This window comes from Schistocerca gregaria, chromosome 8 (assembly GCF_023897955.1).
Source record: "Schistocerca gregaria isolate iqSchGreg1 chromosome 8, iqSchGreg1.2, whole genome shotgun sequence".
Taxonomy (NCBI): Eukaryota; Metazoa; Arthropoda; class Insecta; order Orthoptera; family Acrididae; genus Schistocerca; species Schistocerca gregaria.
The window spans coordinates 381162988-381185376 of NC_064927.1; the positions used below are offsets into that span (position 1 = coordinate 381162988).

Sequence of the window (22389 nt, forward strand, 5' to 3'; positions counted from 1 at the left end):
TGTTTCTGGTGGTGGGCATTTGTTGTCAAAGGTATCATAGTGGGTTCTGTTACTTAAAAAGTATTCAAGCCACTCACATATCTAAGAGTATGTTCCTATGCATGGATCTTTGTTGACAGTTTGTAGTTGGGCAGGCAAGTACTTTCCAGAAATGTAGAAATATAAAATCTACCTGTTGTCTTATGTTCAATTGACAGTCCATTTTAGATTTTTTTCTGTCATTTATTGGTTCTTTCACCTCTGTATGTAATTTATATATGTGGAAAATGTTGACTTGCACTATGGTTCAGAGTCCATGCTGAACTGTAAGTCCACCTATAATTTTCTGGGTAGGTCAGGTTAAAAGTGAATGACTGTAAGGACAAACCTAACTCCAACAGAACCGTGTATAGTGAAGCACTGTGGTTCTCAAACCAACATTTTTAGTTTATACTGTATTATTGCAAGTCTAATTCCTGAATCACAGTAATCTAAACATTCTTTTTATGCCTGTATACTGCTCAACACAACATACATATGTTGCATGTGTTTTTTACTTACACTATTCTTTTTATCCAATTCTGTTACTTCCATAACACTGTAAGTGTTGATTTATGTGTTGTGTTTGTTGTCATAGCTGTGTACAAGGTTTTTATTCCTTAAGAGATTGTGCGAATTGTGTTTATTTTAACTGACAGGTTGGTGTAGATCTTCCTCTCGAGCCCATCATAATCTGCCAATCACAGTGCAGACTGTCTCTGCAACACCTGAAGCTGGTGGAAACAAGACGCTTGGAAGAAGTCCTTGCAAAGACTCCTGATCTAACCCGTCTGGAGCTGATTGCTCCTCTCTGCAGCTTAGCACCCCTCTCGACTCTACCGTACCTTACTGACCTGCGTCTCGATCTGTCACCCCTGCCTCCACAACCGAACGATGCAGTGGAGGCTGTGAGGACAGCAAACCCAGGGCGGCTGCAGCACCTCACACTGGCCGGCTGCACTGCAGTTGACCTGCCTGCCTTGATGTCTGAGTGTCCACAGCTGCACTCACTCCATCTGATGCATTGCAGTTTTGCAGTCCCTGAACATAACCAGGAATGGTGAGTACTATAAACTCTCTGCAGGTTGTTTCAGAAAGGGTGCCCTTATTTTAATCAAGTCACATTTATTAATGGACAAATGCTACAAGACACAGACAAATTTCACAATGCACACAAAACCTTAAAAAAGCAAATTCTTGTTATTCAAGTACAGTGACTCTGTGTGCCTTTTATAAAAATTTCTAAGTTGTGGCTCAATGGGCATTCCAGAAAGACATGCATGTTTACAGAATGGATATGGCCTGTAGCCTAGCGGAGCACAAGTAGATGCCATTGCTTCAGTTGTAAGTAAAGTGGAGTTTGCTCAACACAGAGGCTTTTAAGCCCTTCAACAAGTGTGAATCAGTGATTTGTGGATGGCAGAATAAGGAATTCCCTAACAATTTCCGAAATGGAATGTCCCATGTGTCTGGCTCCAACTACCATTCTGCATTCAAAGGCTGTTAATTCCCGTTGTGCGGTCATAATCACGTTGCAAACCTTTTCATATGAATCACCTCAGTACATTTGACAGCTCCACCAATACACTGTCCTCTGTATACTTTGTGTAGGTGATACTACCTCCATCTGTATATGTACATATCACTGTCCCATGACTTTTGTCACTTTATTGTACAACTAAATTTAAAAACAGCCTTCACTAATAATTTTATCTTTTGATATAAGCTACTACACAACAAAAGACCATTCACCTCAACTACTGTAGCTCTATATATGAATGTAAGAAGACCTGCTGTATGAATGACAAATTGACGAAAAACCAATACGTTATGGTAGGGTAAATATGATAGTGGACTAGCAGTGGAGTTTTCGTGGGACTGACAGATAAGATTTTCCCTTCCCTTGCTGTGACTAATGGATTACAATTTTCTGTGTTTTCCCAGAGTCACTTCATAGAAATGTCAGGACTGTTTTTTACAAATTAAGGCTATGAATTTTGAAATTCCCGTAGTGGCTTTCAGAGACAGTGAAGCAACCGTTGCCTTGTGAGATTATTTATTGTTTTCTGTATTATTGCCTTTTCAGGATAGCAATGCCTATCTTCCCTGGAGAGAGGAAAATCCAGGAATTGAGTTTGACTTTTATGCTGAGCGGTTGAAGACATAACAATCTCCTTAGCTGTACATGTGCAACATTTCTTGCATTATCATTCATAAAAATCACCTACAAACAGACCTCAAGTTCAAACAAGCAGATGCCAGTGCAAATTCACCAGCAGAAATTCATGACCCCAAACCAGGTCTACAGTCATTGAAGTTCCAATAATCAGTAAAGTTTCAGCATCTTATAAAACAGCAACCTGATATTCTGTAGTGTCCGTCACCTCCTCAGTAGCATATCTGTTTGTTGTATTGAAGCTGAAAATCTTATTCAGGATTTGATGAAGTTAGCTCAAAAGAAAATTTACTCGGCACCACAATTTAGGTTGCACTTTCTGCTAGCCTCAAAGATATTTTGTTTGGAGCCAGTTTTCCTCCTTTGTGAAATTATTAGAGCTTACAATCAGGTCGGGGTTCAAAAATAAGTAAAAGCCCAATGGTGGAAGTACTCATATGAATTGCAGAGTTATGAATACACACATTTTGAAGCACTATCCAATAATCAGTGGTAGTTTTAACAAACAATCAAGCCAAGTAATCAGATGTGGCACAAAACACTGTCCATATTTAGACAAAACATCACATACCATGTTGTAGTAACCTTCAGAATAAAGTACACTAAAATAACTCACTTTGCTCACTCATTAATTAAAGCCACACAACAATAACTCACTCACACTACAGTGATAGCTCAAATCTCCTACTAACTATAACACAGATCAGTCAAAATACACAATAATTTGAGCTACAGAAAACACTTTGAAGTTTTTAGACATCAATAGAACCAATTTTTTACGACTGCAGGTACACATATTTCCATGAACAGACTGCACTATCTATAATGTGAGCAAATACCAAGAGCATAGGTGTTACATGCTTGTTAGCGTGACTAAGATTGGGTGCAGACTGACTGACTTTGAGAGATGTCTGACTATTTAAAAACTGATATATGAACAAACTGTTATTTTGGATATTACATAATCTTTTAAAAAACAACTAGGTAAAATCTTACTATTTAGGATAGACAATAAGTCTTGACAAAATTTACAAAAAATGTAGCAGTCTAAGAAATTAGGAAAGCTTATGCAATCACTTTTTGCATCCACATTGGGAATAGCTTACTTATGAGTACAGCTGTACCATACTGAAAATTATTTTACATAATGGTAAATTATGCAAAATCTTAATTAGTGGCTTAATTAATTAGTCAATTGAAATGTGTCCACACTTGTTGCAATGCTCCAGTGTCATGCCAACACTGAATGAAGCTGTTCTGATGGTTATGGCCAGGAGGACAAAATGGCAGTCTTCTTGCTCTGTGGTCACGTTGTGTGTTCTAGTACCATCTCACTACTGTGTACGACCCTCTTCCTCCCTGTATGAGCTGCAGCATCTTGGAGTCCAATAACTGTGCCCTCTTCATCCTGGTATTGCGCCCTTTGATGTTGAGGAAGCATACTGGCACTTACACGCACATTTACACTTCATTTCATGGCTCTGCACCGACTAAGAGTAGTGTAACACTGCTGTTTCAGTCACACGAACGAGCATGCCATATCTGTGCAATTTTAATCACTTATGAAGGTTCCATTGTTCTCCACATCCTCTGATTTTGGAGTGATTCCAACGATTCCTTCTGAGTGTTGCAATTTTCACACAGTAGTGTACATAAATGTAGTTGTTCAAGATTTTGGGGTGTTCTTCAATTAAAAATCACATATTACAAGTTTTTCAAGTCTTTGAGTTCAGCAACATTTTATTGGGGTTAGATTACAGGAACTTATTTCGTCACTTCCAGTGCATATTTACAAGGTATCACTCAGCACTCAGTAAACGTAAGCTGCTGGCAATGACAGTACAGCAATAATTTTTCCACAAAATCATTGTTTGCTGACAACTTTTGCTTCTCCTCCTGATTTACAAAGACTGGTCATCAGGTGCAGCCACCTATAAGGCAGATGGATCTGTCGGCCAATAGCACATTCTAAATTTTCATCAGAGAAATGTGTTTCCCTCAACTTTTAATTGTTTCCATCATATTTTAAACCAGCTGTACTCAAAATGAAGGATACTTGTACATTTTAATAATTATGTGTGTTTTATATATCTCATTGAATGCATATGATCCAGTTGTATAATGTTTTGTGGGGCTCCTGCTGCCTATTAATGCTCAGTTCATGACTTGGCAGTGCCATCTTGTCATAAAATTATTGATTCTCTTCCCCCATCTGGGGACTGAAGGAAGAAAATTTTCGGTTTGTTATTCTGTCAAGTGTTATTAGATACAGAGCAAAGCTCAGTTTGGGGAAAGGAACCATCGCAGCATTTCTATTAAATCATTTTGGGAAACCACTGTAAACATAAATCTCCATGGCTTGGCAGGGATTTCAACTGCCATCCTCCCAAGTGTCAAACAATTATGGGATTAGACCAGGGACAGCCACGGCGTGCCAAACTGCATGCGTGTATAGATGTGCTGCAAGCGCGCCGTCCTGTGCTCGGTGCGCCTCGCCACTACTCAGCTTTCCTCGGTCTTTCGCGGCACTGCTCGGCACGGCGTGACATAAGACTAGCTGTGCGATGCGACATCTTTTCATCTGGCATAGGGTGATTAGTTGATTCGTAGTGGCAGCCATGTTAATTCCTCGCTATTTGTTAGCGATTTGTAGGAAGTTTATAAGTACTGTACAGTGGTTGTTGCAATGGAACACACACTCACAAAAAGGCGGGGTAGTGACACAACGCCACGAGCCTTCAGAGTTAAATGTGAGTTGCAATATTTTTTCTTAGAGAAGATGAAAATTCTCAATGTCTATTATGCAGTTGCATACTCGCCAGGCACCGCAAATTTGCAATAGAACGGCATTATAACATCACACATAAAGAACTTAATGATTTAGTTGGGGCTGATAGATCAAACAAGCTGGCAAAATTAAGACGACGTAGTGTTATGCAGCGAGACGGACCGAACGTGAGTACCCCTTACAAATCTTTGTGTTTCTGATGTTTGTATTCGTACATATTTGTCATTAGAATTCGAATTTAGAGTTCACTCAATTTTTGTTTCCTTTTTTTTAGCCTGTAACCGAACCTGTCTTTAAGAGCAAGCTACCAAATAGTGCTCAAAATTGCAAGAGCGAATAAGCACGATATTTTTGGTGTAATGCAGTTTCAAACCCAGCGTTATTGTTAATTTTCTGTAGGTCTACCAACAGCCAACAAAGATTCAGTATTGCTCAACGTGATGTGTTGTATAGAGCTTAATATTATCAAATGTCATAATATGAAACTAAGCCACATACTAGCAGAGCGGTATTCTTTACGCGAATGCACTGTCGCATGCGGCGTGTTCGTAGTTCCGCACATGCGCGCGCAGTCAGCTGGTGTGGTAGTGGGGGTCGTGTGACGTCAGAAGGGAGCAATCCGCACCTGTGTGAAAGCTCAGCACGCTTCCATGCACACGTGCCACATTCTTGGCCATTCCTGGATTAGACTGATAACAGTACAGTGGCATATAAAAGCACCACAATACCATCCTCTGTATTGAGGCAGCTAACAGGCATTTGCTATCCATTACCAACTACTTGTGGTCTGGCATATACAGTTTTATGTGTACCACACAGTTAGCAGTATTGCATACCATTATATACAATGCAGTGGAGTGAATGTTCATAAACTGAGTATGAGCAATGAGTCCACTTGGGATTTGCATTAAGCAGGGCCTAGTGGCACTTTTCATCTTAGGTCAAGGCCAAGAATTATTTTAGATTATGGAGATGCAGAGGTACTTTCTTGGGGAGGTATTTTTTTTTTTTTAACTCTGTGGTTTAAAGCATTTTATCCGAGAACAGCTAGTACATTCTAGTTTGCACTGCTGAGTATACCTAAGGAATCCCATTTGTTGGTTTTAGTATTCCCTGAATACATTCTTATGATTTGCTTATGTAATTAATTCATGGTATTCAGTGCTATAATAGCTCTTACAAGTGCCATTGCAGGTAGGATGTAGCCGAGCTGCCAAGTCATGTACTTACTCCAATGTCCTGAGCCTTTCAGGCCACCCTTTACATGTACACAACAGCTACAGAGGCCAGATGGTTGACGACTCCCTTCTTCACATACAGTCAGGAGGAATATATGCCACTCTAACGAGAATTTGGGGGACTGAAATTGCAAGTGAAGCAGAAAAGGGTATTTGTCAGGGAAATGTTGCAGCATACGGTGCTCTCCTTATGTGTGCATTCTCGTCACTCTTGAGGCTCAGGACCATGCCTGAGGGAGACAGAGTGGCTAGGATTGAAGAACAACAAGCTGTTATCAGTGAAGCCAATGATTTTGGTGGTAGTGTTCCTCCTACTGGCCAACTGAGTCAGCTGAAGCAGTTTTAAAGTGCTTGTGGATAGGGCACTGTCATATGTTACACACATTCCTCCTTTGGCAACAGAACCCATCAGTGTGCAGGCCTTATGGGGTAGATGCATGTATGCTGTGCTTTTACAGCATGTATTTTATATCATAACAAGAGGCCAGCATGTGATTTAAAGGATGACCTATTGATGAATAGAACCCGTTACTTTGTCCTGGATGTTCATCAGAAACAGAGGTGCATTCTCGGTACAAAGGTGATATTGGGAATGCCCAAGAGAAGTGTGCTAGCATCATTCCTGGCCTTCATGTAGATAAACGGTCTGTAAAATATGATTGACAATAATCTGAGACTATTTGCCAGTAATGCTGTTGAGTATGGGATGACACTTATGTATGGTATAGGTGTTATTTTAGTGGCTGTAGTGGGAGTCAGGATAATGTGCACAGAATTTCTATTTACTGCTATGAATATAAATTTGTTTTGATTGTGGATAGGTGTATGTTAACACAGATGGGCATGAAAAACATTCCCATAATTTTTTAATTTATGGTATGTTGCTTCACTCTGCCAAAATATCAAGGTGTAACTTTGTAAACAATGTGAAATGGAGTCGTCATAAGGGTGCATCATAGGAAAGACAAATTACTGGCTACTGTTTACTGGGAGAGTTCTGGGAAAGTGTAGAGCACCTATAAAGGTGACTGCATACAGAAAAGTTGTGTGATACTGGCAATTGCTTCAGTGTTTGGGAACCCTGATAGGGCAGGAAGTGTACCAGAAATGTTCCAAGAGCATAGATGCAAATCCTTGGGTAAAAGAAAAATGATGATCTTTTTGCGGAATAGTGCTGAGGAAATTTAGAAAACTAGCTCTGAATGATTCTACAACTTTTATTGTTCATCTTGTGTAGTGACAGAAACTAAGATGGCACTACATAACTCTTCAGCTAAAATGCTTTTATAGTCACTTTAATTTCTCTCTTCCCACTTTCCACCTTTTCGTACCATTCACACCCCCCTCGTACTCCCCAAACTGGCTGTATCTGTTGGTTCTTTATTAAAAATTTTGACAATTAGTCATATAAAAATATCTATTATCTGTTATATTCCAAGACAACATACTAATATATACAGTAATCCTTTACAAACCCACACAGATTGTTTATTAATTCACATACATTTTGTAACATCCATTATTAATTTTCGTGTTTAATGTCACCTATAACTAGAGTAGCCAGTGATATTATTTGTCCTATAAAATATTTAAGTATAATTTTAAAAAAATATCTGCATCTGCAGGCATACAGCATACCACTGTAAAGTGCAGGGCAAAGAGTACCTTTCACTGTACCAGTTAGTAGGGCCTCTTCCTGTTTCATTCACATATGGAGCATGGGAATAATAGTTTTAAACACCACAGTGCGTGGTGTAGTCTAATCTTGGCCTTGTGACCTCTACAGGAGCAATATGTGAGGGACTGTATATTCCCAGAGTCATCATTTAAAACTGGTTCTTGAAACTTTGTAGGTAGGCTTTCTCAAAATAATTTGTGTCTGTCTTCAAGTGTGTGCACTTCAGTTACATCAGCATCTATGTGACACTCTCCCACAGTTCAAACAATGCATGACTGTTCATGCTGCCAACCTCCGTACATATTCAATATCCCGTTACTCCCGTTTGGTATGGGTCCTACACGCTTGAATAAATTTCTAGAATGTATTGCACAAGTTTTTGTCAGTAACCTCATTTATACATTGAGTGGATTTCCCTAGTATTCTACTAGTGAACTGAAATCTGGCACCTGCTTTACTGGCAATTGAGCCAAAGTGATTGTCCCATTTCATATCCCTACAAATTGTTGTTGGTGCCTAATATGCAAATTGTTTATACTGTATATTTGAACAACTTAAACATCCATTAAATTTCTTGTGTTTTTTTGAAACTTCTAATGTCCTGTTTTAAAATTGTGTATGTACATGCAGAGATAACTTACATGAGGAAAATTGTTCATGATGGTGCGACATGAAACAGTAAGCTTTAGTTTGCCACTGTTTTGCTAATTACAATCAAAGACATACTTTAATCTCTCATAGATAAACATTTATGGTGTTTTGACATCACAGTGAAGGTCCTTTGACAACCAACTGAGGCCCTGAAGTTGAAGCTATGTTTCAGAATGTACATTGTTGAATGAAATATGCTACTAAAAAGACTATAGATGGACTTCCGTTATTAAATTTTTCATCCATTTCATTGTCTTTGTTTGATAAAAGTAGCCACTGTGGTTACCGTGAAAAAATGCAATTGTTTTCAGACAGTTCCTTAATTGTGTTGAAATGCAGTGTTGCATATCACCTTCACAAGTGATTCACAGAAACCATTAAAACCTATTCATAAAATAATCCAAGGAAGAAATGACAGTGTGTCTTATTGTTTGTTGCCAGGATACCATCAGTGGTACGGATGCCCAACCTACAGGAGCTCACGCTGTCCACTCTACAGCAGGTGCAGGTGTGGTTCATACTGGAACACCTGCTGCCGGCAGCACGGGTGAGCTTGCGCCATCTTACAATTGACACAGTCATGGTTCCATGCGTAGGGTCACACCGACTTGGTAACCTATTACTGGCTGCTCCCCTGCCTGCTATTGAGACACTTGCACTTCGTGGAAAGATCTTGCTGACTGCTAGCACCCTTCGCCACTTTGCCAATACAAACCCAAGTCTCAAATCATTGGGACGTGTAGAGTTTTGGGATCGAGTCACCAGTGAAGATTTGCGTTATCTGCGAGAAGACCTTTGTGGTGCTAATAAGCGTCTGACTATTTTGTAGCTGTAAGAGCTGTAATTTCAGAAACAAATTGTTTATTTTTTTTAAACAGGACTCTTTCTTGTTGGCATATATTTAATATCAATAAATTTCTGGTGACTAGATAGTTTTACATGTGTTATAATGTGCGAGTTTTGGATGGAGAGAGAGAGGAGGGGTGATTGTTACCAAAAAACATGTGACTGGATTGCTACAAAGCTTTCAAATTTTATTGTGTCATTGCATTTTATTTATGTACTGAATGGTGATTGTCATTATTTTTTACAAGTTTATCATAGGAGAAACGTGTCTTATGTATTACAACAGTGAGTAGTACAGATCTTTTGTGTCATTCAGACATGAAGAAAAAAAAAAAAAATCATAAAAGTAAATGTGAATAAATAAAATACCATGAAATAATTGACTGTGATATTGGAATTGCGATCACTACTGAATTTCCTTGCTTTATACAAAAGATCTGTTATCAATGAGCGTTTAGGAGGATACATCCACATCATGTTGGAGAAGAAGTAAGAAGAATTTATTTGTTGAGGTGCTCTATGTTATCTATGTTACGTCTTAGGTATTAAATATGTGCAATATATGCTGATAAGCTGTAACTAATTATTTAACTAACAAACAACAATAAAATCTATCAATTGATCATGCATGCTTTCACCAGTACAACAGTGGAAGGAAGTGCTCCTCACTATACTTTGATAGACAGTTCTATTGATCCAGGATATGCCATACAGGAAGACTCCCCAATATATGATGTTTTTAATAAATGGCAACCTGTGTTTTATTTGGTGACACGAAGGCAGTCCACAGATTTCCCGAGGGCTTGTCATCAGTTTTATTTGATGAAAACAAATGTTGTTAAAGTAATTTATTAACTTGGATCTGTTAAGGTAGATGTTTTAATCTCTTGTAAAGTAACTGGCCTACTTTTCCTGAAACAGTCAGTCAGTCCCATTTGTTTGGAGTATTTTATCATAGTCTGTTATTTGTTTTTCTTTTTCAATGTATTTTATATACACTGGCGTCCAAATTTAAAGCAACAAACCACTATTTCCCCATTCTGTGTCTAATTCATGATACAATCACACAGCCTTAACAGCTCCATAGGAGAGACACTGAAACACTCAATAGTGGCAAATCAATCACATCACACACACACACACACACACACACACACACACACACACACACACACACACCACACTAAGAAAAGTAGATCACATCTGATGAAGGTTTAGACCTTTGAAACATACCGTGGAGATAAATAAACTGTGACTGGTAACAGTAGACTTGTTATTTCATTCGCACTGTGGACTGAGGCCCGAACAGTCTTGTTTTGAATGGAAGTAGCATTCCGGTCAATGGAAAACGATGACGTCAGGGCACCTATCAAGCGAGGTAGTTTTGCTGGGTAGTCTCCCATCCCTAACAGCCCGCATACATGGTGACAGATAGTGCAGCATGGCACAGAGAAGATGCCTACCATACTCCCTGTGGTGGAGGGCCATAGGAATAATAGGCGCACGACAATTGCAAATTGATACGCCTCAACGGCTTAATGTGAATTATTCTGTTGTTTCTTGGATGCTGTGACAGGTCATGCAGACAAAAACTGTATTTGGAAGACTGGACCACAGCCGATCATGTGTGATATCAGAAAGAGAGGACCTTTATTTGGCTGTAAGGGCAAAATGGTATCACCTTACTACTGCACAGCAACTGGCATCTGACCACGCAGCATCCGATGGACAAGTTGTATCGAGACAAACAGTGTACAGACGGTTTTGGCAGAGTGGCCTTTATTGTCAGAAACCTGCCGTATGTGTACCCCTAGCGCGTCTTTCCAGAAGGGAACATCTAGAGTGGAGTCATCACCATGCCGCTTGGATGACTGAACAGTGGGTCAACCTTCTCTCCACAGATGAGTCCCAATATAGTCTAGAGAGTGATTCTTGACAGATTAACCTCTGGAGGTAACGTGGAACATGACTCTGGGACACAAACATTGTGGAAAGAGAGCAATATTGAGTGGATTCCTAATGGTGTGGGCAGGGATTATGTTGACTACGTGAACACCTCTTCATGAAATGGTACAGGTGAATCAGCAAGGTTTAGCTGATGTCAGGTATCGTGACAAGATCTTGGAACCTCATGTGCGGTTGTTGTGAGGTGCTGTGGGGCCAGACTTTGTATTGATGGATGATAATTCTCAACCTCATAAAGCATGGGTGGTTGATGTTTTCTTGGAAATGGAAGATATTGCACACACAGCGTGGCCCGCTCACTCTCTCAATTTGAATCCCTTACAGCACACCTGAGATGCACTAGGGAGATGGGCTGGCGGCATCACATAAACATCCACCAACCACATTCAAAGATTTAGGAGGAGCTTTGCAGGAAGAATGGGTGTTATTGACTCAGTGTGAGATTGATGATGTCATTCACAATGTACCCCATCATTGTGAGGCCTGTATTGCTGCCAGAGTTGATCGCACCCCATACTGAGCATAGTAACCAGTTATCGGAATGTGTGTGCAAATCCGTCAAGTTGAAAAAAATGAAGAGTAATTTTGTCTACCATGATCCATATTGCAGTTAATTATGTTCTATATTTTTTACATTGTTTCTACTTTACTGTCACCTGTTCACATTGTTTTGTAGCAAGATAAACACAAACCTGCAAAATTTCCATTTGTTGCTCTAATTTTGGACACCAGTGTATTTATCTCAATCCCCCAACAGTCATATAATTTTTCATACTAGATATTATACACATTTAATTCATTAAAGTTTTAAATTGTTAAACATGAGACCTTTAACAGATGCAAAATAAAAGAGCAATAAATATTTTATAACTGTGAATGCACTTATGACCTTGGCATCATTTCACCATTAACATCTTCGAATGTTTTTAAAGGGTATGTGACTTCTTTAATGAGCTGATGCTTTCTTTTATTGAAACTGGTAGTAAATAAAAATTTTATTCATCTTAAAATATGCATTAAAATACAAAACAGCAACAAGTGAACAAATCTTAAAAATGTTTTACATTAAGTAATTAATAATTCCCTTGGCTAATGAACATGCCATGGTTAATAAATTAACAACAAACAAACAACTCACACCAAAACATAAAACACAGTGACAAACAATAAATGAGAATGCAGAATTCTTACTTTATACAAATGTAACTGCACCAGTCATTTTTAGAAAAAGGTATATTACATGCTATACTAAATAAAGCTTAACAACATTCAGTTTTTATTCTGTGAGTACAACAGATGTGATAATATTAAAATAAAAATTATAAAATACCCATATGTTGTAATATATATGGCTAATATGGCATTCATTCATACATATGTAACATCTGACCAGACGTATATTGTTAGAGTCACGGTACTGGTGTATCCTTCATATTGTGGATGAGGGTACAGTGTGTTATTTTATTAGAAAATTGTAGCGTGAGTGATTATTTAAAACAATGTTGCTATATATTATTTTCATTTAGTATCAGACATGTTTGTTATGCAGGAAGCAAGAGAGGAACTCTTGCTGTTTAAATGAAAACATATTTTTTTTTGTAATAAACTGAAAGCTGCTATGTTACTGGAAGGAACTGCATTTTTTGGATAGAAATTGTGTGCCAATTATAACATTGTTCCTTAAATTAGAAGGAAAACACCAGAATTTGTGTGCTGTTTTAGTACGATAAACTTGCTAACCATGTTGAAGTTTAAGATTCTACTGTAGCAATTTGACACATTGCTCCAGTTTTTTAATATAAAATACCAAAGATGACTGGAATGAAATATGTATGTTGACTTCAAAATTTTCTTTAATACACTTGAATTTCATTACTGATGATGTAACGTACATTAACAACAACAAAAGCCACAAAACAATAAATTTTTGGCTTTTATACATCTTATAACAATACGTATATTAAAAATAATGTTAACTATGTGTAAAATTTAAAAAATTAAAACCTTAACTGCAATTTAGTTTTTCTTGTACCAGAAATCTGGTTTGGACAGAGCAATTAAAAGATATTTAATAAAATATAAAACTTTGGAATTTGTTAATAAAACTGTGTAAAACATTACGTCATACCTTTGCTGAACATTTAAAATACATTTAATTTAAAAAGTAAATAATGCTTAAAATTTTGCAGAAACATGTTCTGATAAAAATTAAAATTTGTTTTCGTACTACAATGCTCAGAATATTAAATGTTACTGAGTGATAGTTGCAATGAGAAAAGTGTCCTCAAAAGATATTGACTTTCTCTACACCTCACTCAATGTGAAAGACAAGGAAAATAGCCACTGAAATGAGTTTATGAGTTGCTGTTGACTTGAGCAAGCTCTTTGCATAACACTAAGCTTCTGATGTACTTAAATAATGAGAAATTAATAAATAAAAATGCATTATATTTAGTGTGAAAATGCAGTTGAGTTAATAATGAAAATAAAAAAATATGAGCTAAAAATTATTCGAAGTTAGTAACAAGTTTTGAGTATTATAATAAATTTTCAACTTAAACCATAGGTAATACATGAAAACCTGTATACCTATCCTCACTTAAAACAGTTGCATTATTACAAACTATTAATGCAGTTTAAATGTAGCAACACCTTTGTTGTCAGAATACTGTCTGTCAGCCACATTTTTCACACCATAGTGTATATTTATTCATCTTAACCTACACCTGCCATAGCATGCTTCTTTTCTTTTTTGACAACTCAACCCCTGTACAAAATAATTTGATATCTGTTCATCACATAAATCTTATATATTCTGTTATGTGCTCACGACTAGAAAACAGGCCTTTAGCCAAGCAATTGTTTCAAACATAACTACATTGTCTTTCTTTCATTACATTAACCTATAGTTGAGTGTCTCTGAGTAACTATGAGAATGAAAGTGACCACTTGCTAGGTGTACTGGAATATTAGAACACTTCTAGAGACACTTTTTCTGAAGTAATATAGCATAGACTAGCTACTGATCATTTCCATCTATTGTTTGGAGCATGATGTGTTGCTCTGCTGCACGTAATTCATCCACTCCCACATCTCCATTATCAATGGGGTGATAACCATGGTTTATACCATGATCCTCCATTACGGGCTGCAGACCAAAGTCACTGAAGTTTGCCTCCTGTTGTCTTCCCACATCAAGCATCCATTCCTGGTTCACACTTGGCTCTGGTGAGAGCTCAGTCTGAAAAATTGGAGATGTAAAGCATTTCAGTATATATGTGGTTCATAAATCTGTTTCAGACACTGTCACAAAATTGGTGATACTAATATTTCACCTTTGTTCTGTTCATGAGTCATAGCTGGATGTTTGATACAAGAAATGCAATGATATGAAGAAATATGTTTTAATTCAGAGTGGTAAGTAAAAGTCAAAGCATTCTAACTTCCTACTAAAATAATGCCCACATGTGTTTTACATTGGGTATTATTACTACCAGTTTACAAAGTGCAGCTTTGTGAACTTAAAGATTACAGATTCTTATCAAAATAATGTCAAAAGCATCTGATCATATCTGCCTGGGAAATTTATAGCATTTGCACAACTGTGATTAACTGCAGTGCAGCACAGATCCACAGAAATTCTGAATGGTTTCAGAGGAATTTCGGACTACTAATTATACAGTAACATGCTTTACTTCCATCAGTAAAGGTGGAAGTCAGCCCTAGATACTCTGGTATTAAACAGACCACTGATACATCATGTCTGGGCAGGTTGTATGTTGATCCAGACCTTATTGGCAGTGTCAGTATAGAGCCAGGGTAATTGATCAAGTTGTCATCCTACCAATGATGGTTACTAAAGTTGATAAATGAAGAAAGCTAGGAGAGTATTCTTGCTAAAAAGAGCAGATGGACATAGAGAACTTATGGGCAAAGTTTAAACCAATTGTGAAAGTATGTACCGGGTAAGTAGATTAAGGAGAGAAAAGCCTCAGTATAGCTTAACAAAAAAAAAAAATTGTAAGATGTTGAGGGAGCAGATGCTGTTGCACTCTTGGTTCAAGAAAGGACGCACAAATGACAGACAAAAAATAGTAGAAATTTGTGCATCTGTAAAAATGTTGATGTGCAAAGTATACAACTACTTTCACTGTTATATCTAGTCACCCAGTGGCCAGCCTGGTGTGAAATTTTGCATTTAAGAAATCATACATGCAGGAGGAATATACAAACAGACCACTGTTTTACACTCATACAACCTCCCATATGGAGGGTATAGTAATAGGCATATCTGGCATATGGAGAGTACTCTTTTGATACTGGTCCCTTACATAGCTTGCATTTATTGCAAATCTCTCACCCAATGCAAAGTCTCAAATTACTGGTAAGAAACTGATGTGAGTCCTGTAGATGAGACTGGCAAAAGCATGAACCCCCAAAACTACAGATCAGTCTACTTAACATCGGTTTGCTGCAGAATTCTTGATCACATTCTGAGCTCGAATACAATATATTTCTTCAAGACACAAAAGCTTCTGTCTACAAATCAGCACGGATTTAGAAAGCATGGTTCGTGTGTGAAACTCATTTTCACAACATCCACAGAACCATGAGTGAAGGGCAACATTTGACAGGCAGGGTGAAAAGCAATCTGAGGCTGTTTGCTAATGATGATATGGAGCATGGCAGTATGTCATTTTTGAGTGGCTGTAGGAGGGTACAAGATGACTTAAGACAGTTTTTCTATTTTGTGTGATAAATGGCAGTTGGCTCTAAATGTGAAAAAATTTAGGCTAATGCAGATGAGTAGGGAAAAAATCGAATAATATTCTAATACAGCATTAGTATTGTGCTGCTTGACTCAGTCACATGAATTAAATATCTAGGAGTAATGTTACAAAGCAATATGAAAGGGGATAAGTGCATAAGGACGGTAGTAGGGATGGTAAATATTTGGATTTTCGGGAGAATTTTAGGAAAGTGTAGTTCATCACATTCCCCTCATTAGTATTGCTCGAGGGTTTGTGATCTGCACCACGTCAGATTAAAGGAAGACATCAAAGCAATTCAAAGGCTTGCTGCCAGATTTGTTGTGACAGGTTCAATCAACACACAAGTATTATGGAGATACTTCATTAACTCAAATTGGGATCCCTGGAAGGAAGACGATGTTTTTTTTTTTTTCCCCCTGAAACGCTATTGAGAGAATTTAAAGAACCGGCATTTGAAGCTGCCTGCAGAACAATTCTATTGCTGCCAACATGCATTTCGTTCAAGGAACACAAAGATAAGAGAAATTAGGTCTTATACCGTGGCATATAGACAGTTGTTTTTCCACCGCTCAATTTGTGTGTGGCACAAGAAAGAAAATGACTAATAGTGATACAGGGTACCCTCCATCATGTTTCATACAGTGGCTCTTGAACTACATACGTAGATGTAGATAAAGAGATGAAAATTTGTCCTTGTTCACAAAGACCATGTGTCAACAGCACTAGGAGTATGAACTGGAGCTTACTTATATTGCAAGATAAATTTGTCCCATGGGAAGCAGCTTGATACCTAAAATTCCCCCGATAGTCCTTGGCCATTATTTACTACAAAAGAGGAATAATAGGCCCAACAGAACACAGTGAAACTGCAGCACACACTACAACAGGGCAGCTCCTTGTTTAAGGTTAGGGAGTAAATCTTCACCTGTACTCTGCAAACCATTGTGAAGTGCGAGGCAGTGTGTATGCCCCTTGTACCAGTTATTACAGCTTCTTCAAATTTCATTCACATAAGAAGTGCAGAGAAGAATGAGTGCTTAAATACTTGTGTGCACACTGTAATTAGTCTAATGTTTTCTCAATGATTTCTGTGCAAGTGATACATATGTGATTACAGTATATTCCTATATTCATTACTTAGTTCTAGACACTTTCTACATAGGCTTTCACAGGATATGTTGCAGATGGATATGCCATTTCAGTTTTTTAAGCTCCTTTGTGTTACTGTTCCATGGATCAAATAAACCTGTGACCATTCCTGCTGTCCTTATTTATATCTGTTCAGTACCTCAGGTTGTCCTGTTTGGCACAGGTCCCACGCACTTGAGCAATGTTCTAGTGTCTTGTTTGCAATCTCCTTAGTGGACTGAATGCATTCCCCAGTATTCTACCTGTGAACTAAAGCCTGCCCGCTGCTTTACCTATGAGTGAAACTCTTAGAATTTCATACTATTTGTATGAGTTGGTTGCTCCTGTCTGTGACTCACTGGTATTGTAGTCATTTTTCATTCTGTTTTCATTTTGTGAAGTGCACTACTGTTCATTTGTGAACATTTAAGGTAAGTTACCAATCTAACAACTTTATAATCTTATCAAGATATAAAAGAATATTTGTGCAGCTTTTTCCAGACAGTACTTCATTATAGAGAAGTGATTTGTCTATGAAAAGTCTGAGGCTACTCTTAATACTGCCTGCAATGGCATTAATATGCAACATAAACAGCAAGGCCCCAACAAATTTCCATGAGGCATGCCTGAGGTTACTTTACATTTGTCGATGATACTCCATCCTAGATAACATGCTCTTCTCCACCACCAAGAACTCCTCAATCCAGTCACAATCTCCTTTGTTTCTCTGCATGATTGTACTTCCAAAATTGAACACATGTGGTACTGAGTCTAATGGTTCTTGGAAGTCAAGAAACACCGGATTTATCTGGCTGCCTTGATCTTCTCCTGCCTTCTTGTACATGGATGTGATCTGTGCTTTCTTCCAACTACTATGCACAGTGTTAAATACCAGTGAAGTTAATTTAAGTGTGTTAGTATGAGTTTTGTAACATATTAAGTTATTTATTCAACCAGCCATTTATCACTGCAACATTGGCTGATATACACTGAAGTTAAGCCTCAATATACAAATGAAGACAAAGAAATACCATCAAATTTCCATCCAATTTCGTTTTTGCCAGCATTGCAAAAATTTTAAAAAAGCTAATATACAGGCAGCCACTTAACATTTAGACTACAAATAATAATTGAAATTCCAGTATCAAAAGACAACAACATGGAAAAATAAGACTGCTGCTCACCACATACATGAGATGCTGAACAGCAAACAAGCACAACGAGAAATAATACTATAAGTATTGAAACTTTCAGACAAAGTCCTTACTCAGCTGTAGAACTCTCACGCATACACAACAACTAACACACATAGCTGCTGTCTTTGGGCACTAAGGCTTGACTGTACACACAGATAGTAGTCACGTGTGAGTAAGCAGTGAAGCAAGCAAGTTGTTTGGATAATCCCTTCCAGCACAAGTTTCTCTGAACAATGCAGATGGGAATTGTTTCTCCAGCATATCTTGCAAATCCCCCTGGCCTAAACCTCTGTTATCCTGTTCCCACTGCCTCACCTTGCCTTTTCCCTTCTCTCTTCTGCCCACACCACTCCTTCCCCATCAAGATCATGGCCTATCTTCTCCCACCACTCTTCCTACCCCCCTCTTTCCCCCACCACTCTTCCCTCCCCTCTTCACCACAACCTTCCTCTCCTTTCCCTCCTCTCCCTTATCCTGTATCTCTTTTTGCCTTCTTTCGTCTTATTGTGTGGCCATGTAGCCATTTGTCTGAAGACCAGCCTCTTTCCCACTACACCCTCTTTGTACCATCCCCTACCGTCTTCCAACTTCCATCAGCTCAGGCAACTGCTTTCAATAAACAATTGTTGTTGTTGTGATCTTCAGTCCTGAGACTGGTTTGATGCAGCTCTCCATGCTACTCTATCTTGTGCAAGCTTCATCATCTCCCAATACCTACTGCTACCTACATCCTTCTGAATCTGCTTAGTGTAGTCATCTCTTGGTCTCCCTCAAGCTGCCCTCCAATACTAAATTGGTGATCCCTTGATACCTCAGAACATGTCCTACCAACCGATCCCTTCTTCTGGTCAAGTTGTGCCACAAACTTCTCTTCTCTCCAATCCTATTCAATACTTCCTCATTAGTTATGTGATCTCCCCATCTAATCTTCAGTATTCTTCTGTAGCACCACATTTCGAAAGCTTCTATTCTCTTCTTGTCCAAACTAGTTATCGTCCATGTTTCACTTCCATACATGGCTACACTCCATACAAATACTTTCAGAAATGACTTCCTGACACTTAAATCTATACTCGATGTTAAGAAATTTCTCTTCTTCAGAAACGCTTTCCTTGCCATTGTCAGTCTACATTTTATATCCTCTCTACTTCGACCATCATCAGTTATTTTGCTCCCCAAATAGCAAAACTCCTTTACTACTTTAAGTGTCTCATTCCCTAATCTAATTCCCTCAGCACCACCCGACTTAATTCGACTACATTCCTTTATCCTCGTTTTGATTTTGTTGATGTTCATCTTATATCCTCCTTTCAAGACACTATCAATTCCGTTCAACTGCTCTTCCACGTACTTTGCTGTCTCTGACAGAATTATGATGTCATCGGCGAACCTCAGCATTTTTATTTCTTCTCCATGGATTTTAATACCTACTCCAAATTTTTCTTTTGTTTCCTTCACTGCTTGCTCAATATACAAATTGAATAACATCGGGGAGAGACTACAACCCTGTCTCACTCCCTTCCCAACCACTGCCTCCCTTTCATGCCCCTTGACTCTTATGACCGCCATCTGGTTTCTGTACAAATTGTAAATGGCCTTTCGCTCCCTGTATTTTACCCCTGCTGCCTTTAGAATTTGAAAGAGAGTATTCCAATCAACTTTGTCAAAATCTTTCTCTAAGTCTACAAATGCTAGAAACGTAGGTTTGCCCTTCCTTAATCTGGCTTCTAAGATAAGTCATAGGGACAGTATTGCCTCACGTGTTCCAACATTTCTACGGAATCCAAACTGATCTTCCCCGAGGTCGGCTTCTACTAGTTTTTCCATTCGTCTGTAAAGAATTCACGTTAGTATTTTGCAGCTGTGACTTATTAAACTGATAGTTCGGTAATTTTCACATCTGTCAACACCTGCTTTCTTTGAGATTGGAATTATTATATTCTTCTTGAAGTCTGAAGGTATTTCGCCTGTCTCATACATCTTGCTCACCAGATGGTAGAGTTTTGTCAGGACTGGCTCTCCCAAGGCCGTCAGTAGTTCCAATGGAATGTTGTCTACTCCGGGGCCTTGTTTCGACTCAGGTCTTTCAGTGCTCTGTCAAGCTCTTCACGCAGTATCGTATCTCCCATTTCATCTTCATCTACATCCTCTTCCATTTCCATAATGTTGTCCTCAAGTACATCGCCCTTGTATAGACCCTCTATACACTCCTTCCACCATTCTGCTTTGACTTCTTTGCTTAGAACTGGGTTTCCATCTGAGCTCTTGATGTTCATACAAGTGCTTCTCTTATCTCCAAAGGTCTCTTTAATTTTCCTGTAGGCAGTATCTATCTTACCCCTAGTGAGATAAGCCTCTACATCCTTACATTTGTCCTCTAGCCATCCCTGCTTAGCCATTCTGCACTTCCTGTCGATCTCATTTTTGAGACTTCTATATTCCTTTTTGCCTGCTTCATTTACTGCATTTTTATATTTTTTCCTTTCATCAATTAAATTCAGTATTTCTTCTATTACCCAAGGATTTCTACTAGCATTCATCTTTTTACCTACTTGATCCTCTGATGCTTTCACTACTTCATCCCTCAAAGCTACCCATTCTTCTTCTACCGTATTTCTTTCCCCCATTCCTGTCAATTGCTCCCTTATTAAGAATCAATCTTGCAGTGGCCACTGGTGTGTGCGTTTGGATGTCTGCGTGGTTGTATGTGTGAATGTGTGAACTTTTGCTAGGAAAAGGGCAAGAGCTTAAAAGCTAGTGTGAATGCTGTTTCTTGTTATGTTTGTGTGCTCCATGCATTGGTGCGCTATAGATAATTGCCTGCCTTTCCCGTATTTTTCATATTGCTCCATCCAGGAATTTTCATTATGTCATAAATAATGTACCTCTTTTTCAAACCAGAAATTCATTTTGTGGAATAAATAGTATAAATGAGAATAATCTACATAAAGTTTTAAGGAATCAGAATCTTTATTTAGACTGGTCACTCACTTTGGTCCACAAAGGTGTCCATTCTTAGGAGACTAAGATTTAAAGATGGACAATTCTTAGAAATCCAGTGATGAATTTCTTAGTAGAACCAGTTGCTTTCTGTATGAAAAGTGACTACATTAGCTTAAGAATGATCTTGGAATCTCTGTGTATGTATACATTTACATGTTTATGATAAGTTTTGGTATTGCCTCTTAAATGAAAATACATGTCAGATTCTTTTTTTACTTATTCCAATTTCATAAGGACCATTTCAATTAGGATCCATTGTAGGAACATTAGCATAACTCTTTTTTTTAGGATTCCATACCTCATTCAGTAAAAATGGAACCCTTATAGGATAACTTTGTTGTTCATCTGTCTGCCCGTCTGTGAAGACCCCCTTTTCTCTGTATGTATCAAGTTTACGTCAAATACTGAGGGTTACAGTCACTTGGCAGTGTGAAAAATTTAAGCTTGTAAGTCAATGCAAACAAAAGATACGACCATTTGCGTCACATATTTTGATACTCGCAAACTCACCCCTCAAAACCCATAGAGTTCTTCCCATTGACTTACAATCATGAAATGTTGGCATGAAATAAGATTTCACATTTCAAGCAAAACAAAAGATCCAAATATTGTTAATTTGTAATAATACCACATAAAAAATATTTTTTGCCATTTTTGTTCATTTATTAGGAATGCGTGAATTTATGAACTTCAAATTTATGTCAAATACTAAGGCCTTTGTTCCCTTGGTGGTGAAAACAAATTAAGCTTCTAAGTCAACGCAGTCAAAAGATGCAGTCATTTACATCACATATTTTGATACTCGCAAATTCACTCATCAAAAACTGTAGATTCATTATCTATATGTACTACTGGCCATTAAAATTGCTACACTACGAATATGACGTGCTACAGACGCGAAATTTAACCGAAAGGAAGAAGATGCTGTGA

At 38.1% G+C, this 22389-nt stretch overlaps 2 protein-coding genes across 3 annotated transcripts in view; one reads left to right on the forward strand and one right to left on the reverse strand.

Moving 5' to 3' along the window:
- Nucleotides 1-13203, forward strand: part of LOC126285441 (uncharacterized) — a 66711-nt gene extending 53508 nt beyond the window's left edge. For both annotated transcript variants that reach the window (XM_049984828.1, XM_049984827.1), the window contains exons 5-6: nt 678-1078; nt 8991-13203. In XM_049984828.1, the coding sequence (XP_049840785.1) occupies nt 678-1078; nt 8991-9378 (789 nt within the window). In that variant the 3' untranslated portion in view covers nt 9379-13203. The remainder of the gene's footprint in view (nt 1-677; nt 1079-8990) is intronic.
- Nucleotides 12322-22389, reverse strand: part of LOC126285206 (zinc finger protein 358-like) — a 60491-nt gene continuing 50423 nt past the window's right edge. The window contains exon 6 of the mRNA XM_049984511.1: nt 12322-14601. Within this exon, the coding sequence (XP_049840468.1) occupies nt 14380-14601 (222 nt within the window). The 3' untranslated portion in view covers nt 12322-14379. The remainder of the gene's footprint in view (nt 14602-22389) is intronic.